Genomic DNA, 24,381 nt, shown 5'->3' with positions numbered 1-24,381 from the left:
TGGGCTACTTCAGGAACTTTCAAGACCACAGTTACAGTGTGGAAGAGACAAGGTTTTGAGGTGGACTTGAGTCTCTTGTATTTTTCCTGACCTGGAAAGGGTATTCTGGCTTTGAAAAGCCATGAGAACTAGGTTCAGATTACTGAAATGCCCTTAAACTTACCGGTGAAAATCTTTGCTGTGTTTGTAGAGTAACGCTCTAAGATAGAAAGGTTACACTGAAAGGATTTTGTTGGTGAATTACTTATATCCTTATATAAGCATCACTTTTTCCTTGTGTAGTCTGAACTAAAAATTATCCACATACCATGGTCTCTTCTGCTTTTGCCTCTCCTGTCTTGCTCATCCACACCATGGTGTATTTGCGTCTTTTGGGACAATATTATTTTGCACATTCAGTTTAAGAGTTGTTTGTGCTTACACAAATAGATGTTTCTGGAATACTTTCTTGTAGCATTTATTTGATTTTTGTTATTTTTTTGTTCCTCGGGTTTGTGGTTTGAAATCATGTTGTTACTTTGCAAATTCGTCCAAAAGATTAACATTTATTGGAGGTACAGTAAGAGAAGATGTGTTTGAAAGTAAGTTATGATAACTGCTGCTTTTATGGAAGGTTATTGGTGTTGTTACAACTGAGATTATGCAAAGAAGCAATCGGCATCACAGTTTTTACATTAGAGCATCCAAGTAAAGTGAATAGTTGCATTCCATCAGTTACAAGTGCATAGCATTGACGTGGGAGGGTATCAGCTCTCAGAACTGATAATCAAAATAGGATATTTGCTGGTTTTATGAAGTGTTTAGTTAATGAATATTCAAACTAACTTATGAATATTTTTTAAGCTTTCTTTTTTCCTAAAAGAGGAAGCGCGATTCTGGACAAAATTACACTCCTAGAAGATTAACTGTTCTCAGCATAATAAAGATATTGTAAAATTACTTCCTATCTTGAAAAATCAAACCGTTTATTGTTATTTCAAGTTTCATCTGATATATTGTTCCATATGGTTGTATGATAAACACATTATTCCTTGAACAGGAATTAAGAGTAAAGCTGCCAGGAAGGGGTTTTGTTGTCAGAGTAGTTCCCGCCTCATGTTTTGTAAGAGATTTCATGGTCCCATTGTAAAGAGTGGATGATTTAAAACGTGTTCCCAAGATAAACTTTCCCATTGTCATTAATGAGGATGGATAATACTGAGTGACAAGTGCATTAGGAATGACACAGAAAGAGCTGTTAGATTTGTCAGAGCATATCACTTCAGGCAATGAAACTTGAGGACATTCTCTTTTAGCAATTTTTTGCTTTTTATTAGAGAAGCAAGGATTGTGATTGCTCACACAGGTGGATTTTACTGTTCTGTTCATTAATATTTAGGTACCTTTGAAAAGGTAAAGGTGATAAATATGACCATTATACCCCACTGTGAGGGGTACCAATGGTTGCTTTGCTTACAAATAATTCAGCAAAAACTAATATACCTTTTATTTGTTTTTAAAATGTTTATTTGGAGGTTAATTTTTAATTTGCAAAATTTTTAGTGAGCAGGAATATTTAAAGTTACATAAGTGCTCTGAATTGTCATAGTGAAGCTTCTGGGATAAAGAAGCTTAAAATTAGGACACTATACATGTAATTTACATTGACTTAAAAAATTGTATTTCTCCATAGAGAAAGACTTTTAAATATTTATCTCTGAATAATTAATAATTTATGACTTTTTCTGGTGTTTAAAATCTTTCCAAACTACAACATGCCTATCAATTTCCATTTTGAACATGCAATTGGTCACTTTTTTGCCTTGATTCATCTTGCCTGGCTGCCAACCAAATTTTGCCTCCGTGTACCTTCTTGACACTAATAATGACTGAGTTTCTGTTCATTTGCGTGCAAGATTTCCCAAGCGGCAGTTTGGGGCTGGGATAAACTATCTATCATGACTGCGTACAACAAATCTGCCTCAACCAAACCACCCAATGATTGAAATTGCATTTGACAATTCACCTCTCCTTGGCGTGCCTGAGGTGAACATAGCTACAGACCATCCCCGGAAGGGCATAGCAACTCCTCCATATGTTGGGGAGGATCCTTTTATTTGTGTCAAGAGACTTTTAGCAAAGCATGCGTAGGCAGAGATTATTTTTTTTCTTAGACTTCCTTGTTTTCAGATGCATGGCTGCCACTTTCTCCTGACCAAAGCATTTTGATTTTCTGAAGCATTTTCTGATTTTGAATTCATTAAAACTGTTAAACTCTTTCTCTGAGATAAACAACTGCAATGTTGGATGTATAGGAGATTAAAAATTCAAGAGGTATTTAAAACGTTGTGAATTGTTTGTTAGAAGATTGGGCTATGAATAGACCAGTAGTGCTAGTCAGACGTCAGACAAGATGCCTGTTACTGTGTTGACCTTTCCCAAAGCTTACACCTGCTTGGAGCATTTTGATAATACAGAACCTAAGAAAGAATGACAAAGCAAAATCTGCTGCTGTCATATAAGGAATCTTTTACTTCTTCTCCAAATTGTAAATTTATTCATATTGTGTATACTTACTGGTTTGAAAAGCTGTCTGTGCAAATACGATCTGACAAAACAGACCTTTTATTTCTGGGTAAGATTACTCAAATAATCTTCAGAGTAAAAAGCTTTCTAGTATTGCTTTTTGCTAAGTATTGTCCTTTTTCTATGAAGTCACTTTTGTCATAATAGTTTAAGTAATAGCCTATGTCATCAGGAGTGCTACTTTTCATTAGGGATGTGTATTATTAGCTTCATCAGATATAATTAATTTGTTCAAATACAAATTTTCTGAATAGTTAGGGTAATAAAATCCTATTTCTAGGGCCATAATTTCTTTGTAGTTTTCTGCTGTAGTTCCAATGTATTGAGTTAAAAGATACACTGTTTTGATATATGAGTCCCTTCCAACTTGAGATATTCTATGATTCTGTGATAATCCAGATAGACAATACTGAAGAATTGCATTCTGGAGTATGTTTTGATTTCTCACTGTTTTGTTTAACAGCGTGTTTTGCCGTATTTGTGTATTTCAACAGAAGCATAAAGATCCACAGTCAAATTGTCCTTTCAAATAAGTACAGTCCATTCCTGTTGCTGAAAAGGGGAGTTTCAGTGGTGCACTCGTAAAGGCATGACTATCAGCCTAATTTTCTTTCTGACACATCAAGTCATACTTCCTTCTTAAAACTGAAATATATTTTTTCAAGCACTTTCATTCAGCAGATTAAGTTCAAGCTGAATTAATAATCTTTTTTAAATGCTTGACAGCTGAATGTAGTACATGTATCTATTTTAGTTGTGGGGAAGAAGCGAAGTATCATGCTTTCTGTTAGCATTTCCAGCCAACAAGTCCAGAAGAATCAAGACCCCTTTGAATATGTGAATCATAAATCTTAGTAACCAGCTGCTCTGAAGGCAGGGAAGAATAATGCAGCCACACAGTCATGCTCAGTTCACTTGTTACAATATCAGTGTACTAAATCTATCCATAATCGATGTCCTGATTTCCATATTTATTTATTTATTTATCAAAATTAATTTTATTCTCAACTTTTTTCCTTTGAGTGTATCTCTATGGTACAACACAGTGCCCTGTGTAGAGGCTGCTGTCTCTAAACCAGCTCTCATGGGTACAAAAAAGTGATATTGTCCTGTTAGACCTGGTAGCCCAAGCGGAGCACACTTAGAATTGTAGAATCATTAGGGTTGGAAGGGACCTTCAAAGGTCATCTAGTCCAACCCCCCTGCAAGGAGCAGGGACATCCCCGACTAGATCAGGTTGCTCAGAGCCCTGTCCAACATGGCCTTCAGTCTTTCCAGGGATGGGGCATCCACCACCTCTCTGGGCAACCTATTCCAGTGTTCTACAACCCTCATTGTAAAAAATTTTTTTCCTAATATCTAATCTGAATCTACCCCCCTCTATTTTAAAACCATTACCCCTCGTCCTATCGCAACAGGCCCTACTGAAGGGTTTCTCCCCATCTTTCCTGTAGGCCCCCTTTAGGTACTGGAAGGCCACTGTAAGGTCTCCCCGGAGCCTCCTCTTCTCCAGGCTGAACAGCCCCAGCTCTCTCAGCCTGTCCTCATAGGAGAGGTGCTCCAGCCCTCTGTTCGTCTTCCTGGCCTCCTCTGGACCCAGTTAACCACAGCTGTTTGTGTCGTATTGCCTCGGCATATTCTTGTTCTTTGTAGTAGATTCCACATTACAGAACTCCTTTCCCTCTTGATATTAACCATGCCTTCTTAAAAAAAACTTCTTAATTTTTAGTCTGGATTTGAGATTTTCTCGTGTATTCTTTCTGTGTGGCTTCAAAGCTTTATGGTATGACTTGGCATTATGACCTTCCTCATATATAGTAGTTCTTGTCCATGTCAGAAGAAACAGTTGTCATTAAAAAATGAGATATTTTTCAGTTCTTTGCTATTACATAGTAAATAGCTATACTGTTTTATGGTCTATAAACAATATTAAAGGGGTTTGAAGGAGGAGGAGCATTCCATCCTGTTACCACTGCAACGCCAAAGAAATTATGGGAGAGTGATTTGGATTGTTGGAATCTGCAAATTCATCAACAGTTTGAAAAATTAAAAGTTCACATCCTGCTGTCCGCATTTAAGTAAGGATTGATGCTGGCTAGAGAGTTTTTCTTTAATCTTGCATAAAAGAAGTTTGATGCTGGGTTATCAATAGATTCCTAAAATGAAGTATCACAATTCCAATTACTTAAACATTTTTAATTTTTATGTAGAACTTTAAAATCTGACATTATAAGCGACTACAGATTTTAAAATAATTTTATAATAAAGATTATAGCAGTCTGGCATATTTATTTATATATTTAAATCTAAGTCTTGAAACACTGATAATGATGAACTGCTGATTCTTGAAAACATGTATTAAAAAAAAAATTGTTTGTGATGACTTATGAGTATATATCTGCATGTCTTGATCAATTTGTCTGTGTTAGTCTGAGGCCTTTAGTCACTTCTCAGAGCCTTGATTTTCTTTTTTGGTTTCAATATTCCAATTTTGATAGTTTCTGTGAGGCATTTACCTGTCTAGCTAGAAGCGTTATGTGACAACTCCTTTCTGGAGTACTGAGTGGCAGTGACTGAAAAGACAGATTGCTGGTTTATAACGTGCAATTTTATAGTACTATGATTTTGACTTCTGGTATTTTCAGCCATATTGATTACCCAGGAATGGTTTGTGACTTATGACTGCAATGAAAACGAAGATTAGTAATATATTAAATACATGGTAACTTGACCAACTGCACTTTCGGGACTAAGTTTGTTGACCACTTCCTAATTGTTAGCAATTAGCCTTAAAATGAAGATTTTTAAAATAAATCCGTGTATTAAAGTGATCAAGATACTTTGTTATCTGCACGAGTTTTGTTAGCATATCAGTTATAGTGTCCTGATACGTGCTGCTGACTTAGCCTGGTGTATTTACCAAAGATCTGAGTTTGAAATTATTGAATAAATGAGTTTGGTGGCATTGTAAGCATGACTTCCTGTCAGTTATTGCTTCCTGTGACTTAGGTATATATTTCAGTTTTACTTAGCTTTTTACACTTAATTATGTAGTGCACTTATTTCATGTGTCATATTAGATATTCAAGAAATATGTACATTGTAAAGGAAAGGTGAAGCTGCCCAAAATGAGAAAAATTAATGTATGCTCTTTTTTTGAAATTAGCAGAAAGCTTTAAAAAAAGATCTGACTTTTTTTTAATAATCTTGTAAACTTTCAATAACTTGTCAACAAGCAATAGAAGTAAATTTATTACTTTCATCTTCTAACACCCAGTTATGCCCTCATCACCAACTAGTTCTGACCTTAGAATCTCTAAATGTATTTACGTGCAATTATAGTGATCTTTGAACATTACATTTTTGGGTAAAAATGCATTTATTTGTAATTTCTTCCAAGCACCTTCTCTATATTAATCTTAATAAGATCATTAGATGGCCCTGTGTAAAGTATTTACAGGCAAAAATAAGTTATTTTAGTTAAAAAAAAATATTTCCTTGTATTTCTTTGTGTTGTTTGAGTGATGCATATTAATATAGTTTTTGTAATTCTTACATTTGAACCATTGCTGTCATAGACTTTAAGTGCTTGCACATTCGAATGTAGCACACGGTATGGCAGGTATAAACGGTGTCATGTCTTGCTAGGTCTTTCCACTGGAAGTCGGTGGTGCCCAAGCTAGATCATAAAACTTGTCTGTCATAAAACTTGTCTCTCCTGTTGAATGTCACTTGTGCATGGCATTTTACGCTTTAAAAGTGCAGTACCTGTCTTTGAAACATTTTAAATCAATATCAGACAAGATTGTTGGGATACGATGAATGTTTTTACATATGAAAAATAAATATTTCCTGTTGTGAAAAACTGAATGCAAGTTGCACTGGTAAGTTACAACCTAAATAAATCTATAAAATAGATAAATGTTATAGTAGCTTTCTGAAGTATCAAGATGCAACAAACAGCAGGAATCACAAATTCCTGTGTGGAAATGGTCACTTCAATTAGGGTAAGGTTGTTTTGTGTAAGACCAACATATGGAAGTTTCCCAAGTTCAAATTAAATATTACCTGAACATTTTTTTATATATACTTAGATATCTATGTTCTTACAAAGTGGAAGGTTGAATAGTAAAATTATTTATCATTATCTGGCTCTGATCCTACTTTTATGGATTTGGGGTTGCTAAGTCCTATGGATATTCATGCGTCCTAAGTAACTACGGCACTTGTGACAGCAGTGTAGTTACTAGGAAGAAGTCTTTGAGACATTAAAACATCATAAACAGCAGATAAAGTTGATGCAAATCTAGTCTGTGATTCAAGGAAGGCTTCCCCATCAATTTCCATATCTACTCACACTGCAGTGATTCATAACAGCTTTGTTATTGTAGAAGCAAGAAGAGATTGTTACAATGCCTTTGTATTACAGAAGCGTAATTTTAAAATCCACTTGAAATTAAATTATTGCTTTCAGAGATAGAAAATAGAATAGATTTTTAAGCTTCTGCTTAAAAAAAAATAGTAATTTTTATAAAAGAGAATATGTAATTCTCTCTGCCGTGTTGATAAAACTTCACGTATTATCAATCCTTTGAAAAATATTCATGGACCACACGTAATTGCGATTCCTGAGATATGACAGATGTTAGGAAAGCGTCAAGTCAGACTTTCCATTTGCTAAAGACCTTATGTAAAAATGTACAAAAACTAGTTTGGGGGTGGGGTTTGCGAGCAATGAGAGCTATTTACACAAAACTGTACTGCACAAACTGCTGATCTGTGGAACTGAGCAACCCCTGGATGTGTTTGCAAATGGAATCCATAGAAAGCTGCACGAGCTTTTTTTTCTAGACATAGGTTGCTATGCCTATAAAACTCAAACTCATTACTTAGAAAAAATCAGATAGTCTGAAAGTAAAATAATAGCAGAAGCATCGTTTGCCCTTTCAGAGGGCAGGATCAATCTTAGGGGACTGGATTACAATTACAGTTAAAACCAAGGATACTTTGGCTTGGCTAAAGCTGTCCCCAGGAATTCAGCTGATACTCTTTTTCAATTTTTTCATAAGAGCAAGTGCCCAAATAGGTGTAACAGTAAACGGCCACAATGTGTCAAATGTACTAAATTTTTTTAGAGTGTGAAAGAAAGGACATTACTATATCTAGAGAGAGGAATACCATTTTTGGGGTAAAGGATTTATTGAATTCAGCAAGTGTTTACATACTAGTTTAAGAAAGATGTGATCATTGTTCAGGTAATTGGGCTTAAAATACTACTAGTACATCCTAAATGCATATATGATAAGACTGTGCTGTCAGTTCAAAATAAAGTTAAGGAGAACATATGGGACTTGAATCAATTTTAGGTTTCATCAGGTACAATCTGTGGCAGAGCAAACAATACAAATTACAGGAGTGTTCCTGAAAATGACCAGTTTATAGAAAAGTCTTTAAAGAAGTATAAGAGCTAGTAGAAGAGAGCATGCAAAAAAAAAAAAGGTGTTGCATCTAATAGGATGGAAAAACACCATAAAATTTACAGCATTGAATAGTGATTTTTCCATCAGAGCAGTCTATTGATACATTGTGGTATTGATGTGTTGCCATGTTTGTGTTTGAAAACTAGTTTTGGGAAGCTATTAATTTTTAAAAACAGTGTCTTAACGTTTTATAGATGTTGAACTACTTTCCCGCATTTTCTACTGTATTTGCAACGCTTCTGTACATCAAGAGAGCTATTGGAAAATATTTAATTAGCAACATCCATACTATAAGTTTTAACGTTGAGAAGTACTTTATATACAGTTGCAAACTCTGTAAAGATGAAGTAAATAGAAGTAGATGTAAAGTGATGAATCAGGCCACATAGACAGTAGTTGTGATGTATATTCTTTATATGATGCTGTTTATATCTTTGAGCTGTGGTCATTGGTTTTTGGCTGATATTCCTGTTAATCCTGTGTTCCTCTTCATCTGTCCATCTTCCTCATCTTTATTATGAGAATTATGATAGGAAAATCCAAGTAATCTTGCTCTTCGCTCTTCTTGGAGGTTGGACTAGATGATCTTTAAAGGTCCCTTCCAACCCAAACCATTCTATGATTCAGACAAAGACCCCAAATATTGGAATGCCTTTAGCAGCTGGGTCAATGCTTTAACTTCTTTACTACTACACTTGATTAGCAACCAAACTCTTGGCTTGCTATGAATATGAACTCATTAACAAAAGAAAGCCAGATAGTCAGTCTTATGTCCTAGAGATTCAAAGGAGGATTCTCTGTCCTCTGGGATGGAAGTTCAGCTAACAATCAAAACTTCAAATCAAGCTGTTTCAAATGCTGTGGGCACTGCCATTGACTATTTTCTGAATTCCTTAGCAACATAGAGTCTTTGTGACTTAATAGCGTTGATTTGCCAGAAGAAATGTAGTATCTGGTTGGAAAACTACTATTTTATGAATTATTTCATTCAGGTCCACAACTGCTGGAAGTTCTACGTAACATTAAAAATTCTACCTCTATCCTTAAATGTCTTTGCTTCTTCCCCGAGCCCATGAAGACAGAGACAGAAAAAAGCTTTTTGCACAGACTGAAGCCTGTTCTTCATGAATATTCAAATACTGGCTTCAGTCACACAAAACAGAAAAAAGTATCAATCCAACCACTTTTCTTGGTACAGGGCTACCAATTCAGGTGTTTCATCACACTGCCTTTGCTCCTCTCAGCGGAAATCTGTGAACCATTTCCTTTTTTAAAAAATTTGTCACCTTCAGTCTTCTGCTGCCTTAGCACTTCTTTGGAGAAAGGCCTACTTAGTACCATCAAATCTTACGGATTATGAGAGACAGATGAGTTATGGACACTGTCGCCATTGCTTATTCAGATAATTTTGTCTTTCTCCTGTTACACAGTTTCCATGTCCTGTAATGTTTAGGGTCTCTGGTTACAAAACTCTGCTTCAAAAGAAGACAAACCCACTGTTAGTGGGAGTCACAAAATGTCTGTGAGACAAGGATTCTTACTGTAAGTGTTTCTCTGTGCACAAAAAAAAAAAAAAAGAAGTATGTTGGCCCACCTTGAACTTATGCTTCATTGGCAAGTTCAGGTCCAGAATGATGATTCTAGCATCTCTATCCTTGTTTGTAAAGAGGACTTTTGCTGTCTTTTCATATACAGGACATCTGCTTCTGTTTGCTTGTTAGTGTGTCATCAGAGATACATTCATTTTATAATGAGTCAAGACTATTGTCATTGGACTTGTCATAGTTCCAGAAGTTTTTAACAATGTACTAGCAATTGTTAATTGTTCATTTGAATTAGCATGCCTCCTTTTCAGGATGTAGATGACTGATTGACAAGGAACAGTCAAGATATTGCCTGTCATGCTGCAACTTGGACTGTGCAGAAGAGTCTAGACCTAAGGGTAAACAGTCAAGGTATCTCTGATGTTTAGGCTCTCAAATTTAGTAGGGCAAGGATGGACCAAGACAGATTTCAGGTTGGGTGGATGGCAGTTAAGGGACTGGGTTTTCATTCTGTCAGAATTCTATCAAAACATGCGAGGTGATATATTTGTGCAATGTCTTGTAAAAATGACAACAAGTACAAGATCTGCAAACCTGGCTACAGTTAATGTGCTCAGACACTTCTCATTCTAAAAGCAATTATTACTTTCTGAAGCTATGTCATTCAGATAGTGATAGGTGTCACCACCCTCCTCCCCCACCATGGTTTATATGATATATTTCCATTTAATGTCAAGCAGTTGAACTTTGTTCTGGGACACTGAGAATTGAGTGGTGGTCTGCTGAATGCTATAGTCTGCTGGACCTGGACTGGGAAATTTCATCAGATGCATTAAGGGCTAGATACTACTTGGCTGAATAGAGATCACAAGCAAAACATCTGTTTGCCAGATCTCTGTCCCCATTTCTTTGATCTTTCTTGCAGAAAGGTTCAGGTTTTTGGTATCCTAACCATGTCAGGCTCCACACAACAGCATGGATGATGAGTAGACCTCACTGTTAAAGTACACCTCTTTCTCCCGTGCAAGGAAGGTCCTTCTCAACAGTTGGAAGGCTGATGTGTTGCTTGGTTGAGTGAACCAAGTTCATTTGTTCTCCAAAGTCTGTCATCAAAACTAGATCTCAGTTCCTTTCTTTCTGGACTAATCATTAAGGCTAAAGGAGTCTCCATGATCCCATATCTTAGCTAGACAAAAGCTTGCTCCTGGTCTGACTCTTGCTTTCTCTCTCTCTGCCGTTTTCGTAAGACTACCTCTTCTCCAGCAGCCTGCCAGGAACCTTCAATCTTTTTTCTCTTTATAGTTCCTGCCTTCATCTTTGCCAAGCCCTGCAGCAATCAAAAACTTCTTGTGCAACTGAGAGGTACAGGAAGAGGAAAAACCTTGCATTTTCTCCTATTCCTTTTGCAAAGAGAAGGGAAGAAGGAAGAGAAAGGCAATGTCAGGAGAGAAAGCTGGAGAGGAATTCTGCAAGTCATAGCTTTTGACCCTGTTTGCCACTACAGGTGAAACTGTGCAAAGCAAATTAATTTGTACTGTGGAGAGAGGTACACATACACATACACGCACACCCCCTGACCCTATCTTTAATGCTTTGTCTGCAGCAAGAACAATGTTTTACAGCTCTATTAGGATGCGGCTGGGAGAGCCTTTCAGGCTAACAGTGCTAGTCCTTACCTTCTTAAGCAGAGCTAAAAGTCAGTAGCTTTCTGTATTAGGATTTCATCAATATAGCCTAAGTCTTAAATTAGCTCAGAATATAAATTCTATGAGAGGTTTTCATAGAAGAGGTAATTTCTGAGGAATTATTGAAGAAGTGTAGTGAGGCATTTTGTGAATTTCATATACTGAGAATCCCAAATCTAAGAAGAGAAAGCAAGAAACAGATTTCACAAAAAGAGAGTAAATATGCTACTCTTTAAGAGGTGATATTTAAAGAGACGTTAAATTGCAAAGACCGTGAAAATCAAGAGATGTGGTTTGTGTTTGCTTCAGTTGTACAAAATGGAATAATAGAAAGGCAGAGGGAGGTTGGTGTTCCTGATTAAAGCACTGGGCTAGGAAAATAATCTTTGCAATAATGTTTAGAATATGTCTGGATTTATCAAGATGATAGAGAAAAAGACTGCAGAGAAATAATTCAGGTCTTGACAAGGGAAGCATAAAATATATGGACTGAGGAGAAAAGTCACCTATTAGGACTGTTCTAAGGGGGAAAGTATTGCTTGCTTCTTAATTTTTATGATTCTATTTAATTTTTGAGAAATGAACTGTCACAGTCTGATTTTGCAGTGTCTAAGTGCTAGTGTTACACTATTATGAGCTATCATATTATCTCTTTAATTAAATCTCCTTCTATCCTTTGTCATAGCCAGTATTATGAAAGTCATGGATGTGTTAAGGGGATTTTGATACTTCTTCCACTTTTGGTTCCTTGGTTTGACTACCAGCTTTCAACTGCTTAGTTCTCTGCAAGACTACTGTGACTACCCTGACTATTAATGTAAATTTGATTGAGGTCTCATCTGATTTAGAAGTACAGTTTTCATGAGGAATGTTTCCACAAGCACACAACAACCAATGTCAGATAGATCTATATGTCCTGGTAGCCATAACATAAATGAGTCATAAAAAGCAAGTGACATAAACAAGCAATGTAGTTGATTTGCTTCTTGACTGGACTATAAATAATACTTGAAGTGTATGATTTCAGAGCCCTGTGGAGCAAACCATGTAAGCACTAGTGGGAATATCAGACTTAGCCCTGAAGAATTCCAGCGATACGTATACTGCTGCCTGCACCAAATGGCAGAGGAGAGCATTATCAGGCTGAAGTTCATCATGGGCATAGACTCTAAGGTATTCTAGTTTAACACTGTGAACCACCCTTTTCTTCTGGATTTCTGCCTTTAGAGGAGCTGTGTTTTGACTGTAGGTAGTTTCCACATAGTCATTCAATCTGTTTGGTAGTCTGCGTGAATGCTCGCATGCTCAGCTTTGTCTGAAACTCAGATGAAGCCAGAAAGTTGTCTAGAGTGTGAATTGTTTGTGCCATTGCATGATGCAGTGGGTAGGAGCAGATAAATCACTGCAGGTTCTTTTGGGTGCAAAGGTTTCTATACTCTGTGTGAGTTTTTCCTCTAATCTGCAGAGCATAAATATACGAGAGGAAACAATAGAGTAAGAAATTAAAGGGATCTGAGATGACAAGGCTAAGCACTTGTTGGGGTATGTAAGAAAAGAGAAAGGAAAAAATTCAGGAGTTCAATGATTTATAGTTAAGAAGTGAGGACAGAAGAAAACACTACACAGAGGAAGAAAGTAGGCTTCAATTAAGATTATAAAATATATAACAAGTTTTTAATTCATTCTTTTCTAACAGTGTCAAGAACAGGTTTTGGGTCACCCTTGCCTAGCAGAAAGGTAGTGATTGTAATTCATTGAAGACAAGGTGGGTACTATTTTTAACTACAATGCCAAACAGCCATAATATATGAGAGCAGTTATTCTACTCAGATGTCTTGATTCGTCTAGTAAATTTGTCTAGATTTGTCAGATCTTTAGAAAAAAAACAAAGTAGCGTCTCAGTGGTTTTAAATTAATTTGTTCTTGCAACCGGGATTTAACAGTTCCTTTGAAGCAATTATTATTTTAGTACGAGTGTATATGAGATGCTACCTGTCAATGAGTACTTGGGGAATCCTCAGTATGCAGATCGCTGACCTGATAAACTGTAACAGCTCCATGGGAGTTGTTATGGTCTGTCGCATCAATGAGTATTTAGGGACTCTTTAATATGTGGATTATTAGGACAGTAAAAACATCGGCAGCCCATTGTGTCAGTGCAGCTGTTCCACATGAGTGTTAAGCTATTATACAGCCTTACAGAATGTTGTAGAAAATTAGTTGACTAAGCTTATGTAGTAGCCATGATTTTATATTGAACAAGTGGTCTCTTTTAACATTTTCACAAAATAAGAAATTTGGGCACTAATCCTCATACTGAACTTGTTGAGTTTTGAGATTGCATTTATAAAAATTGCGATTTTTCAATTACACGTTGAAAAATTCCCAGATTGAATTTGATACTGGTCTTTTCCCTACTTTTCTGTTTGCCATTTAGGAAGTAAACAACAAAAGTAACATAAATTCTCCCATCTAGAAATGTCTATCCAAAGAATAGGCCAGGAATAAATTATTACATAAATAGTTCAATTTTTTGAGTAATTTTCTAAGGTAAAGCAAATTTGCTACCTCACATAATCAGATCTATGTATGAAGTTGAATTCTTCGTATTGATCTCACAGGTATCAGAGATTTGGGTTAGATTTTGTCTTGTTTTTTTTTTTTCTTTGAATTTTCTTTTATACATGAAGAGAGATTACTGACTTCCCTAAAATAAGATTCTAATCATGAGGGCATGAGTAGAAATGATGTTGGATAGAACTTTGTAACCTGGTATTGAAATGCAAAATTTGAAGAGTTTAAAGTAGTTGTGTGAGAAATTTACACAGGAAAATAGTTGTGATATTCACAGAGTCTTGTTTTATCATCTTGTGTGCAACTTCGTCCAGTCAGATCATCAAACTTTATGTATTTGAAGCATTCTTATACACTGTACTTGCTAGTGTAGTTTAAAATTATTTTCCTTTTTTGGGAGAAAGGAAATTTATTTTTATTTATTTCTTTTTTTCCTTTCCTTGTTTCAGACATTGTTCAAGATGCTGGAATATAGTATATTTTGTATTACTTAGGAATAGTTTGGCTTTTCTTTTTTGCCACAATTTCATTTTTGAATGCTGCACCAAGGAAATAAGTTTCACAGGTCAGACAGGCTCCACGTCAGGATGTATTCCAGGTTTGTATCAGTCACTGTTGTAAACTGAGCAGAAGTTTAGCTGCCTCAATGTTTTAATGTAGTATTGCTAGTTTTTGTTAGAATTTTCTGTGCATAGCAAGAAATATATAATCAGGTAATGTAAATTCCAAAACTGCAAGTGTGTAATGAATACTATTAAAGTAGAATGTAGGTCCAAAGCCCTTCATTTTAAAAGAATTGTTGCAAATTTTGTCTAGATTTTTTCTCTAGGTAATTAATATGAGAAAATGCCTAGTATTGAACTTAAGGGGAACATTTTTAAATGGTATTTGTTATCATGTGTATTTAAATCTAAAGGGATGTTGTATAGATGAAGCATGAAATTGCAGGTTTTGATGTCAGAATTTTAAACATGATTTTTCCATTTGTCAAAACCTAAAATAAAAATGCAGTTTTGAAGTACATGCTCTAAAACTGCTGAAAAGCTGTTTGGTTTGTAATGGTCCCTTTACTACTCCATATCTGTCACAGGGGAAAGTGTGGAAACATAAGGAGTACACATGCATGCTCATAGTATTAGAAGAAACCCACTATAAACATCCTCAAGGAGTCTGTAAATCTTTCCCCAGTGTTTAGAACACATCTCAAGCTTAGTGTTTTAAGTGAACAAGAGAGAGAGAGAGAAAAATGATGTGTCTTACTTAAGACACTTTTTAAAACAAAATCTGATTCCATCTCTTTTCATTCTTTGTACAGTCATCCAGAATAGTTCAATCTACTTTCCAGTCAAATTTAACACCAAAGTAATTATGCGATTGCAAGTTTAGTTTTATAATTGACAACAGTGGCTGGATTTGTGAGCTTTTTTCCTAGTTCACTAATAAATTAAGTTTTAATTTTGTCCTTTCTGAATTCAGATTTGAAGAAGCTGAAGATGTAGTGGTAGCGTTTTAAGCACTGAATGCTAATTTCTGCCTCTTAAACTGAGGCAAGCTGTGAAAAGCAAAGATTTCTTAGGCGGAGTTGTCACCATAAGTTTACACCTTTGAGAGTTTACACTGAGGTTCTCAACATTTCTGAAATTACATTTCTTATTTGAAAAAATATTCCATTATATCTATTACTGATACTCTCAGAAAAATAATATATAATGGTAACTATATGCCAGATCAAAAACAAAAGATGGAAAGCAAGAACAGTAAAATAATAATAAAATCAACAAGTTACTATGACTACTAGAATTATATGAAATTATCACATTAAGCAAATTGTCAGGATAAAAAAATGAACAATCTTTATAAATTATAGAAAAAAATATTAATTTCATTAAGCATTCCAGATTCAGAACTTTTCCAGAGTCAGTTTATGATTAGAAGTTTCTGATGGACTTGATATTTAAATTCCTTAAGTTTGTAGTTATCTCAATGCCACTTGTAAAATTTACTTAGGATAGATTCATTGATAATCACAATGAAATTTATACAAAAATACATTTCTAAAATGTACATGAGGCCTGCGCCCTCTTATTGCAGAGGTATAAAGTTATAAATTAAGGGAGGTACAGAGATGGCTTCACATCTTTCATGGGTGGTTGTTAAATCTATGTGTTCTCTACCCATGTTCTGAAAAAGCACTTACTGAAGCAATTGTTGAGAAATTTTGGCTGACAATTTTCATGATCCGTTCAAAAACTGGGAAAAGAGTAAGTGTGTTAAACCAGCTATACACTTATAACATGTATGCTGCATAGATAGATACACACACACACATAGATACACATACATATATGTGTGTAGCATACTCTCAGCTTCTTTTTAAGAAAACGGGAAAAATGCCTGTAAAATCTGTTGTGATACTGCAGAGGGAAAAAGTGTGGGTTTATGTTTTTTTCTTCATTCTCCTTCCCTTTGGGCTCTCCATTTCCCTCTTAGACTATTTTCCTTATCATATTTTAAATCCTTTGTCTCCTGTCCTTATGAGGTTTTTGTTCTCAACTTTCCTCTTACATGAAAATATGTAGTAAAATTTGTGTTAGTATGTACAACTGTATTACCTGCAAAAAAAAATTCCTTGCTTTAAGGAAAGTACAAAAATAAAAATAAAACTTTTAAAATAAATACACTGTAACCTCACAAATAAGCATATGCTCACTTCAGTGGAACAGAAAACCTAGAGGTTTGGGGTTTTTTTTTTTGTAATTTGCTGTATTTTTAAAAAGATTTAAGTAGCTTTGTTTATAATTTGAATTATTTATTTCAGTTTAGTAATTTGAGCCCCAGTTTCACTGTTATATCAAAAGACAAACGTACAGACCCCACAAATATCAAATTACAGCCAGAGCCTGTAAATTCAAAGTTTCGAAGTTCATTCTATGAAAATGTGTCTATTGCAAAATAGGAAATAAGAGTTAAGAAAGCAAGTTCGTATGTGGCATATGGGAGATGTTAATAAATTCTTTTATATATGTGATTATCCATTAAAGTATTGATTCTCTAAATGTGGCAGAAAAGACTGCTTTATGGTTTTACTTAGATCATTTTATAGTCAAAATAGAGAGTAAAACTAGATGTATTAATTCATTTTTTGTAACAGCATCGAAACCAGCAAATGTTTGAGAGTGTACATGCAAGTTATTTTTGTCAATGTTATACCGCATATGAATAATTCATTACTTAAATACTGCTATTATTTATAAATAAACAGCCTTCTGCAGTATCATACTTTATATTCCATAATCCTGCAAATACTGACAACAACGAGCAATGTTTTACATGTCACTAACTCAGCAGGACTGTTCTCATATTAGAGAATAATAGCTGTAACTTAGAAAGCTTTTGGAGGCAATCAACAACTTCTTCAGGTCTGAATTCAGGGTATCTAGAGTTAAAGTAACATCAGTTGGTTATACCTGCCAGGTGCCAATGATTGCTGTCACTTCTTTTACCCAAGAAACTAGAAAGAATAAGGACATTTTCCATCACTGAAGACGTTAAAATAGCATATTAACGTTTGCAGTCATTTCCATTTCAATTTTCGGTCTTCAAGATGTTAGTTCTTTGGGGTTTTATCAGAATATTAGAGGTAAATTTTAATAAGATACATGATCAAAGTTTTACTGTGATTGAAAAAAGATACAAAGTACTCAAGCAAAAGTGCCTTATGGCATAAGGGCTATAGAAATATCTACTTACTGCACCAATTTGTTCCTAAGCTGATAGCAGTTATTGTTAGGTTGCTTTCTGGTAAAATCAGCTCCTAAAAATGCTGCACTGACATACCTTTATATACTAAGCCCTAAGACTTGTCAGCTTTGTCTCTCTACTGATTCCAGACAGCCTTCAAGACCCGAAGGAATAGAGAGTGATGGGTGAAGGTCAGTGTAATTAGAACTGTCTAGCCATGGACTAGTCTTGGACTCTCCTTACCTAGCTAAAGTTGACTGAAGCTGCCTGGTACACTTGCCTTAGCAAATAAGGGTGGGTGTTGTTTCAGTTGATGCTGTTAGATGGCCATTGCCTCTCGTATTTAATGCCTTACGTAATCTATCTTACAGGTAGCCAGGCCATGAGTAGGTGTTGATCCAAAAGAAAAGGCAGAACTATCCTGGCCATCTCCCATGGAAAATGCTATTTTGACATCTTTTGCATAGATGAATATAGCCAGGTTTCGATGAGTACTGATTGTTTGAGGTTGAAGTGACAGTATTTTGCCGTTTAAGTGGATTTTCTCTTTAAATATAATCACTTTGGCTACTTTTCTGTTGGACTTTCAAATAGCCTGTGCCCAGAGTCTGTACCATGTGAGAGACTCTACTACTACTCAGAGGCACTTGGGTTTTATGGCTCTCTACACATTCATGTTATGTTGTGTCATGCCCTCCCATGTAAATGCAGAGCTGCAACATGGAGTTGCAACTCCACTTACTATTCCAAATTCCGGGCAAGTTTGCAAACACACTACTATTATTTGGTCTTTGCCCTTGGAAAGAAGGAGGAAACATTAATTGCAACTGAAGATGGTCTTCCACTCAGCGCAGTAGTAAGAGGGGCAGCATATATAGGCATAGTCATTACCTTACTCTCACTTTCCTTACATTTCCTTTAACTCCAGTAATAATTTTAACTTCTGGTGCCTGTGATGAAATGGTCATTTTGAACATTTCAAGTTTCAAAAATAGACCAGATCACATCTAATGAATTTTAATAGTGTCAATTCCTACTGAAAGATTTCGTCATTACCTCTTCCAGGTACTCACCTACTTTGTCTTAATTTAGCTTCATGCTGGTTTGTCATTAGGTCATTATCACAAAACAGATCTTTCAATTAACTTTCCAGTATTTAAGGTCTGTATTTGACAAATGATCATGATGATAACACAATGTCAGTCAACTTACTTAATGGATATACCGTTTCAGAATAATCTGCACAAATAACATCAGTAAAAGTGCTCCTCTGACTGTTTCCATGTGCATTCCATCTATATAGGCTGACAGGTGATATCCATAGGATGCTTGTCTGTAGCAGAATTCAGAAATGCATGCCGTCTCTAAATACTGTGTATGCTTTCACAGAAAGGGATATATATCTCCTTTCTATACTACTTATATACCACATAGCTGAGTCAGAGAGACAGTTCTTTCTCTAAATATCTTCTAGGTTAACCTGCTTTCTTTTGGTGGCAGCCTTTTTAATTGCCTTTAATTGAGATCTGTGACAGTCTTCCTCCTCTTCCTTGCCCTCTGTCTTCTTCCTACCTTAGCTTTGATCACTCAGTATTTTTTCCGTAGAAAGTCCATGGAGTTTTCTTTTGAGACCGCCACAAGCAAGCTTTATGGTAACAGTGAAGCCAATTCCTGTTCAACAAGGGACGCTTGGACCCTCCTCTAAATTAATGATGCTTTGTGAGAAATACTGCTCAAAGCACCCACAATGCAAATCTTCATGGGGACAGGAATTCAAAGGAGAAAAAGAAGCTGCTTGCACTGTAACTGTTTCTCAGGTTTTATTGTCAAATATACATTCACTTTTTCAGGAATTCTGGAGTTGAGAGAAATTAAAAGGATAGGGTACCGCTTTTATGGCTTCTGCATGGCGTGCAGTGACAACAGCGTTTATCTGTGGTTTACCCTTACGACTAAGGGTAAAATTTCTCTAGATAACATTTCTCTGGGTTATTGTAGAGTGAAGTATGATAGATAAAACACCTTGATGAATAAACCATTACAGGTAATTAATCTTTCTTTCTTCTATTTGCCAAACGCTATGCAACATAGCTTTTAAATTGAGATATGTTTCTACTGAGAAATGAAAACTGTTAAACAGATTATGAGCTAGGTGACAAATTTGGCATCTTCACACAGGTGCTTGATAGATATGCTGTTCTGTATAACAGCAAAACTACCGTTTATGCAAACAAGGTGAAGCAGCCTTTACATGAGGTGAAGTTGCAGATCAGAGGTCTTGGAGTCATTTGTGACTTCATCCATGTGAAAGCCTTAACGTTTGAAGTGAAGTTCAAATATGAATCTTATTTGATCACAGTACTTCAACATCAAATGTTGCTCTAGTAAAGCAAGATGACAAAATATCTAAATAATCCATGTATTTCAAGATGCCTTCATTTCTGGTTTTGTATGTACAAAAATATATTTGTGTAATGTGTAATAAGGATTTTAATAAATGCTTGGAAATGGATTTCTTAATATGCTCATTATGTTTCTGAGCCTGCTAATTCTTTAAGGAAATGAAGAAAAAATAATGAAATTATGTTACACAGGTACTTAATTTTTTTTTATCTCTGATACTACTCTGGTAATTAATGTCTGGTTTATGCAAACTAGACGATATCTCTTACTGGACACATTACTGTCAAGAAAATATTACTTGCCTTAATTATCAGTAATGAAGCAGGGATAAGCTGCTCACTTAGATATAATATATCTAATGACCTTTTCAGCTAGAGGTTGTGATGAAAGGTATCAGTTTCACAAATTATGCCTCATTCAGTTTGTGGCCTTTGTGTAGATTAATGTTTTGAGGATGAGTTTTAAAGTCAGACATAAATTGTGTTTGGTGTTTAAAATTGATTTAGTGTCCTCCTTTTAGTACATCATTTTCTCTCTTATAAATTACACCAAGCCTCATTTTTATCTTCATGTTTTATTATGAAAGTCGATACTTAAGTCTAGTCTTGTCTTATTAACTACTACTGTGTGTTTTGACTACTGTATAACTGGCAGAGGAAAGCTTAAATAGCATTTTAATATGAAGGTGTATAATGATTTTTTAAAAGCTTGTCTTTAGTTATGTTTATTTTAAAAAACTTTTTGATTATATTTTTTCTTTCCTAATTTTTAACATATAAACCAATTTAAAAAACATAATCTTTCCTAACTATTCTTCTAGTTTATATCATTAGGAGTGAAAAGGGTAAAGTTAATCGCTTTCTACTTTTTCCTTAATCTGTGCTCTGCAGTGTGATCATCTCTGAAGTGTCTGGTTAACTGTGTAACTGGGATCTTTTTTATGTACAGTAAATGTGTACAGGAAGTGTTTCTCCATATCTTTAATGACTGGGGTTCAAATGGATTTCCACTGATGTGGTCTATTTGGTGTGCAGTTTGAGTCTGTGACCTAGATATGATTCAGATTTTTTTTGGCTGATTCAGCAGTGACACCAAGAATGAATCTAACGGTCGGTTTACTCTGAAGGATGAAACAGTGCAGTGATGTTTAGTAAATTTTAAAATTCCAGTGTACATTCAGTACCTTTTGGAAAGTAAGTGCTATTTTGTTCTCCTCCTCTGATAAATTGTGTAAGAATTCAGTCATATTGTGGTGTTTGTACATCCAGCATACTTGGTATCAGGCATTTGGATGTAGTGTAGGAAAAGGTCCGTAATAAAGGATCAATTATATCTGTGCTGATATATGAAAGGAAGATGTAGGTGGTCATACATCAGCTCTATGTGCTACATATTAACCATTTAGAATTGTGATTGATCTGCACATAATAAGCAATATGTCTGTAGATCAGTGTAAGAAGTAAGCGTCAACTTTCATTCCTACAGCCAGCATTTTATTTGGTTCCAGTATATTGAGCTCCGGTAAATAACTAAATCCATTATAGTAGGTAGGATGGATGTTCCTTAGGTCTCAGCTCAGGTGTGAAACCACTCTTCAGTCTTCTGACATACAGGGGTTGAGATAACAGAGGCCACAGAGTAATGGCACCAGTCTTTAAAGATTTCAGATTTATAATTTGCTTGGAGGAGTCAATCTTCTGGCCTGTGTCTGTGTTGAACAGGATGTTGAGACAACTGCATCTTACCTTTCTAGGGAGTAAATTTCCTAATGTTTTTGTGAATCTAAAAAACTCTTACATGTGTAATCTCTCTCCCAATCTGTATGCAGGATTCATATTATTAGTCCTTTTTTTTTCAGTTTTTTTTCCAGTCCTTTTTTTTTTTTCCTGTAATATAAATAAATATTTTGCATTTTATGCTCTCAGTTCCTTGTACTAGGGTTTCAGTAGAATACAGCATTAATTGCCTTGGATCAGTGCTTGAAAAGATGTATGAAGAGATTCTGATCCTTGCTGACAATTAAAGCCTAATTAATTGATCACCATTCAGATTTACAAACCAAAGTCCATTAGACTGGACTCAGAATCACTCCCTGAAAAATCTCTGTAAAACATTTTCCATTTGAGTTTTTGGTTAACATAACAACAAATCTTTTCCCCCTGATGAGGCCAATATTCCTGGTACAATTTCTATGTCTCTTACTCGTAACGCCTCTGATTAAAACCAGTCAAAATACATAGAGATAGCAAGGAGGTATTCACACTGTAATCTTTCCTTCAGCCTGAATTGCAGGAAATTCTTACAGCTGTACCTGTGAGTTTTCAGTGGAAGTGGCTCTTGGACCTTTCTGAAGATTAACCACATGGAAACTCTGCCACCCAGGGCTCTTTGCTAGGCACAAGTGTAAGCTTCAGGAAGCAGTTTCTCTGCAAAACATTTTCTATGCCTTGCTTCGGTCCTGGTTCACATGCCAGCTACAAGAGGTACTTACAGACCAGGCCAGAGAAGCACTGAAAACCTTCACTGTGTTAAGAACTTGAAGGAACCTATGCTGCTGTTGTTGTAATTACATGGGATGACTGCTTTATCCACTCTAGCTCCAGCACAGTGGCTGGAGAGCAGGTTAAATAGCTGATTCCAATAGCTAAATTAGAGATTCTCAACGGAACCTGACCTTAAGGTAAAAGTCAGAGTGGTTCACTCTCAGCTGGCCTCAATCTACCCCCCTACCTGTGCACCCAGAATTAACCACAGAGCTCCTGCAGATGTTAAAGTTAATTTAAATGTAAATCTAGATTAAGCCCAGATTTAATCCCATGCTCAAAATTTTGCACATTACGTACATTCTGCTTTTATAATACCAACCTGAGATCTAGGTCTACAGTCTTACTCCAGAAAAATTTATTTGTAAGAGTAGTGGACTGTTTAGTAGTGCATAGAACTGCGTAAGTAAATGCTTCAGACTTTTACTGTTGAGTAATAACTTAACAAGGCATTGTTGTAAGTGTAATTTTTGTTTACTTTAAAATGGTAAAAATGGAGGAGTAATAGTCACATTATGCACCCCAAAGAAGAAAATATGAAAATAAAATATAAAATCAGAAAGGAACATATGTAATAATGAGATTGAACTTGTGGGTGTATTTTAACCTTACATAGCAACAAAAATTATGGCTGTATTAAGTGATTGTTTTATGAATGAGAGCTGCAAGATAGGTTATGTTTACATGTTTATTAATATCATAGAGATACATGGAAAACAAAAATCATTAAATTCTGAAAATCACTTCAGTATTAGTAGATTTACTATAACATGGAAATCCTTAGTCACTGTAGTTGAAAAAAATGTACATACCTTTCTGATTTTTTGCAATTTTCTGTTTTCTGATAGTTATTTATGTTAATATGTTTTCAAGCCTGTCTTCTAGATATTTTAAACATTATTAGAGCACTGATTAAAATATACCCAAAGGTGCTTGGTCAGATGCTTTCCAACGTATAAAATAAATTATACCATGAAATTATATAATGAAACTCATTATATCGTGAAGCATTGGTACAATACAGTTTTAGTAAAAACAACTTAAACTTATTTTCAGAGTTTGAATGGAACATACTGTTATTTTTAGGCAAGGAATAATACTTAAAATTTGAAATTGAATTACAAAATACAATATATTATGTATGCGATGCTAAGTGAAGTTAGTGGACACTGATGGCTTTTAGTAAAAAGATGACCCTTTAATCTAGAAGAAGATATTGGAAACAAATTAGAGTTATGGAACTAAAGCAGTTCTATAAGTAAACGTAGTGGTCTAAATTATACCAGAAGATAATGCGGATAATTTTGTCAAATGTCTTTCCATTCCTAATAATATGTTATGTGATATTACTTGAAAATATTCACAAATATTGGGGAAAGAGGTTGTTTTGGTTGCTTGTGTAGGGGTTTGTATTTCTCAGCAGTTCAAAGAAGGAATAAAAAATTTCTTCAAAGTCCAGTTCAGGTCTCCAGCAGAAATGTTACCTTAGTCCTTTGGCTTCATTTAGCTGTAGTTTTCAGAAAACTCTGCCAGAGAGTAAAAAAAGTCTGATCTGCTTTACCTCTCAAGATACGTGCTGTGAAACTTTCATTTAGGCTTGTCATGCAGAAGTTACGTAAGTGTGGGTTTTCCAGGATCTCTTCTCCTCTCTTAACCATAAAGATCAAGAGAAGCCAAACTTTTCAGTGTGTCTTTGAGATATATGGTATTCCTGATTATAGGAGGATGAATAATTCATGTTCGTTCTCTTTATCATATCTTTTTAATATTTAGTGATGATGTTAAATAAATTTTATCTGTGATCACAGGGAAGCCATACATGCTGATATTTAGCCTGAACCAGTAA

The 24,381-nt window shown here is 35.3% G+C and overlaps 1 protein-coding gene across 2 annotated transcripts in view; it reads left to right on the top strand.

Annotated features, from left to right (window-relative positions):
* The window catches only part of ELP4 (elongator acetyltransferase complex subunit 4), a 154,193-nt gene that overhangs the window by 83,098 nt on the left and 46,714 nt on the right, over nt 1-24,381 (top strand). Inside the window, exon 10 of one of the 2 annotated variants that reach the window (XM_086748887.1) lies at nt 14,298-14,709. The exons of the other annotated variant lie outside the window; for it this stretch is intronic. Coding sequence (XP_086605013.1) covers nt 14,298-14,342 — 45 coding nt within the window. The 3' untranslated portion in view covers nt 14,343-14,709. Of the gene's footprint in view, nt 1-14,297; nt 14,710-24,381 lie in introns of those variants that run through there. 2 annotated transcript variants of the gene reach the window in all.

The sequence above is a fragment of the Chlamydotis macqueenii genome, chromosome 5 (assembly GCF_036417535.1).
Source record: "Chlamydotis macqueenii isolate bChlMac1 chromosome 5, bChlMac1.mat, whole genome shotgun sequence".
Taxonomy (NCBI): domain Eukaryota; kingdom Metazoa; phylum Chordata; class Aves; order Otidiformes; family Otididae; genus Chlamydotis; species Chlamydotis macqueenii.
This window is presented reverse-complemented; position numbering and strand designations above follow the sequence as displayed.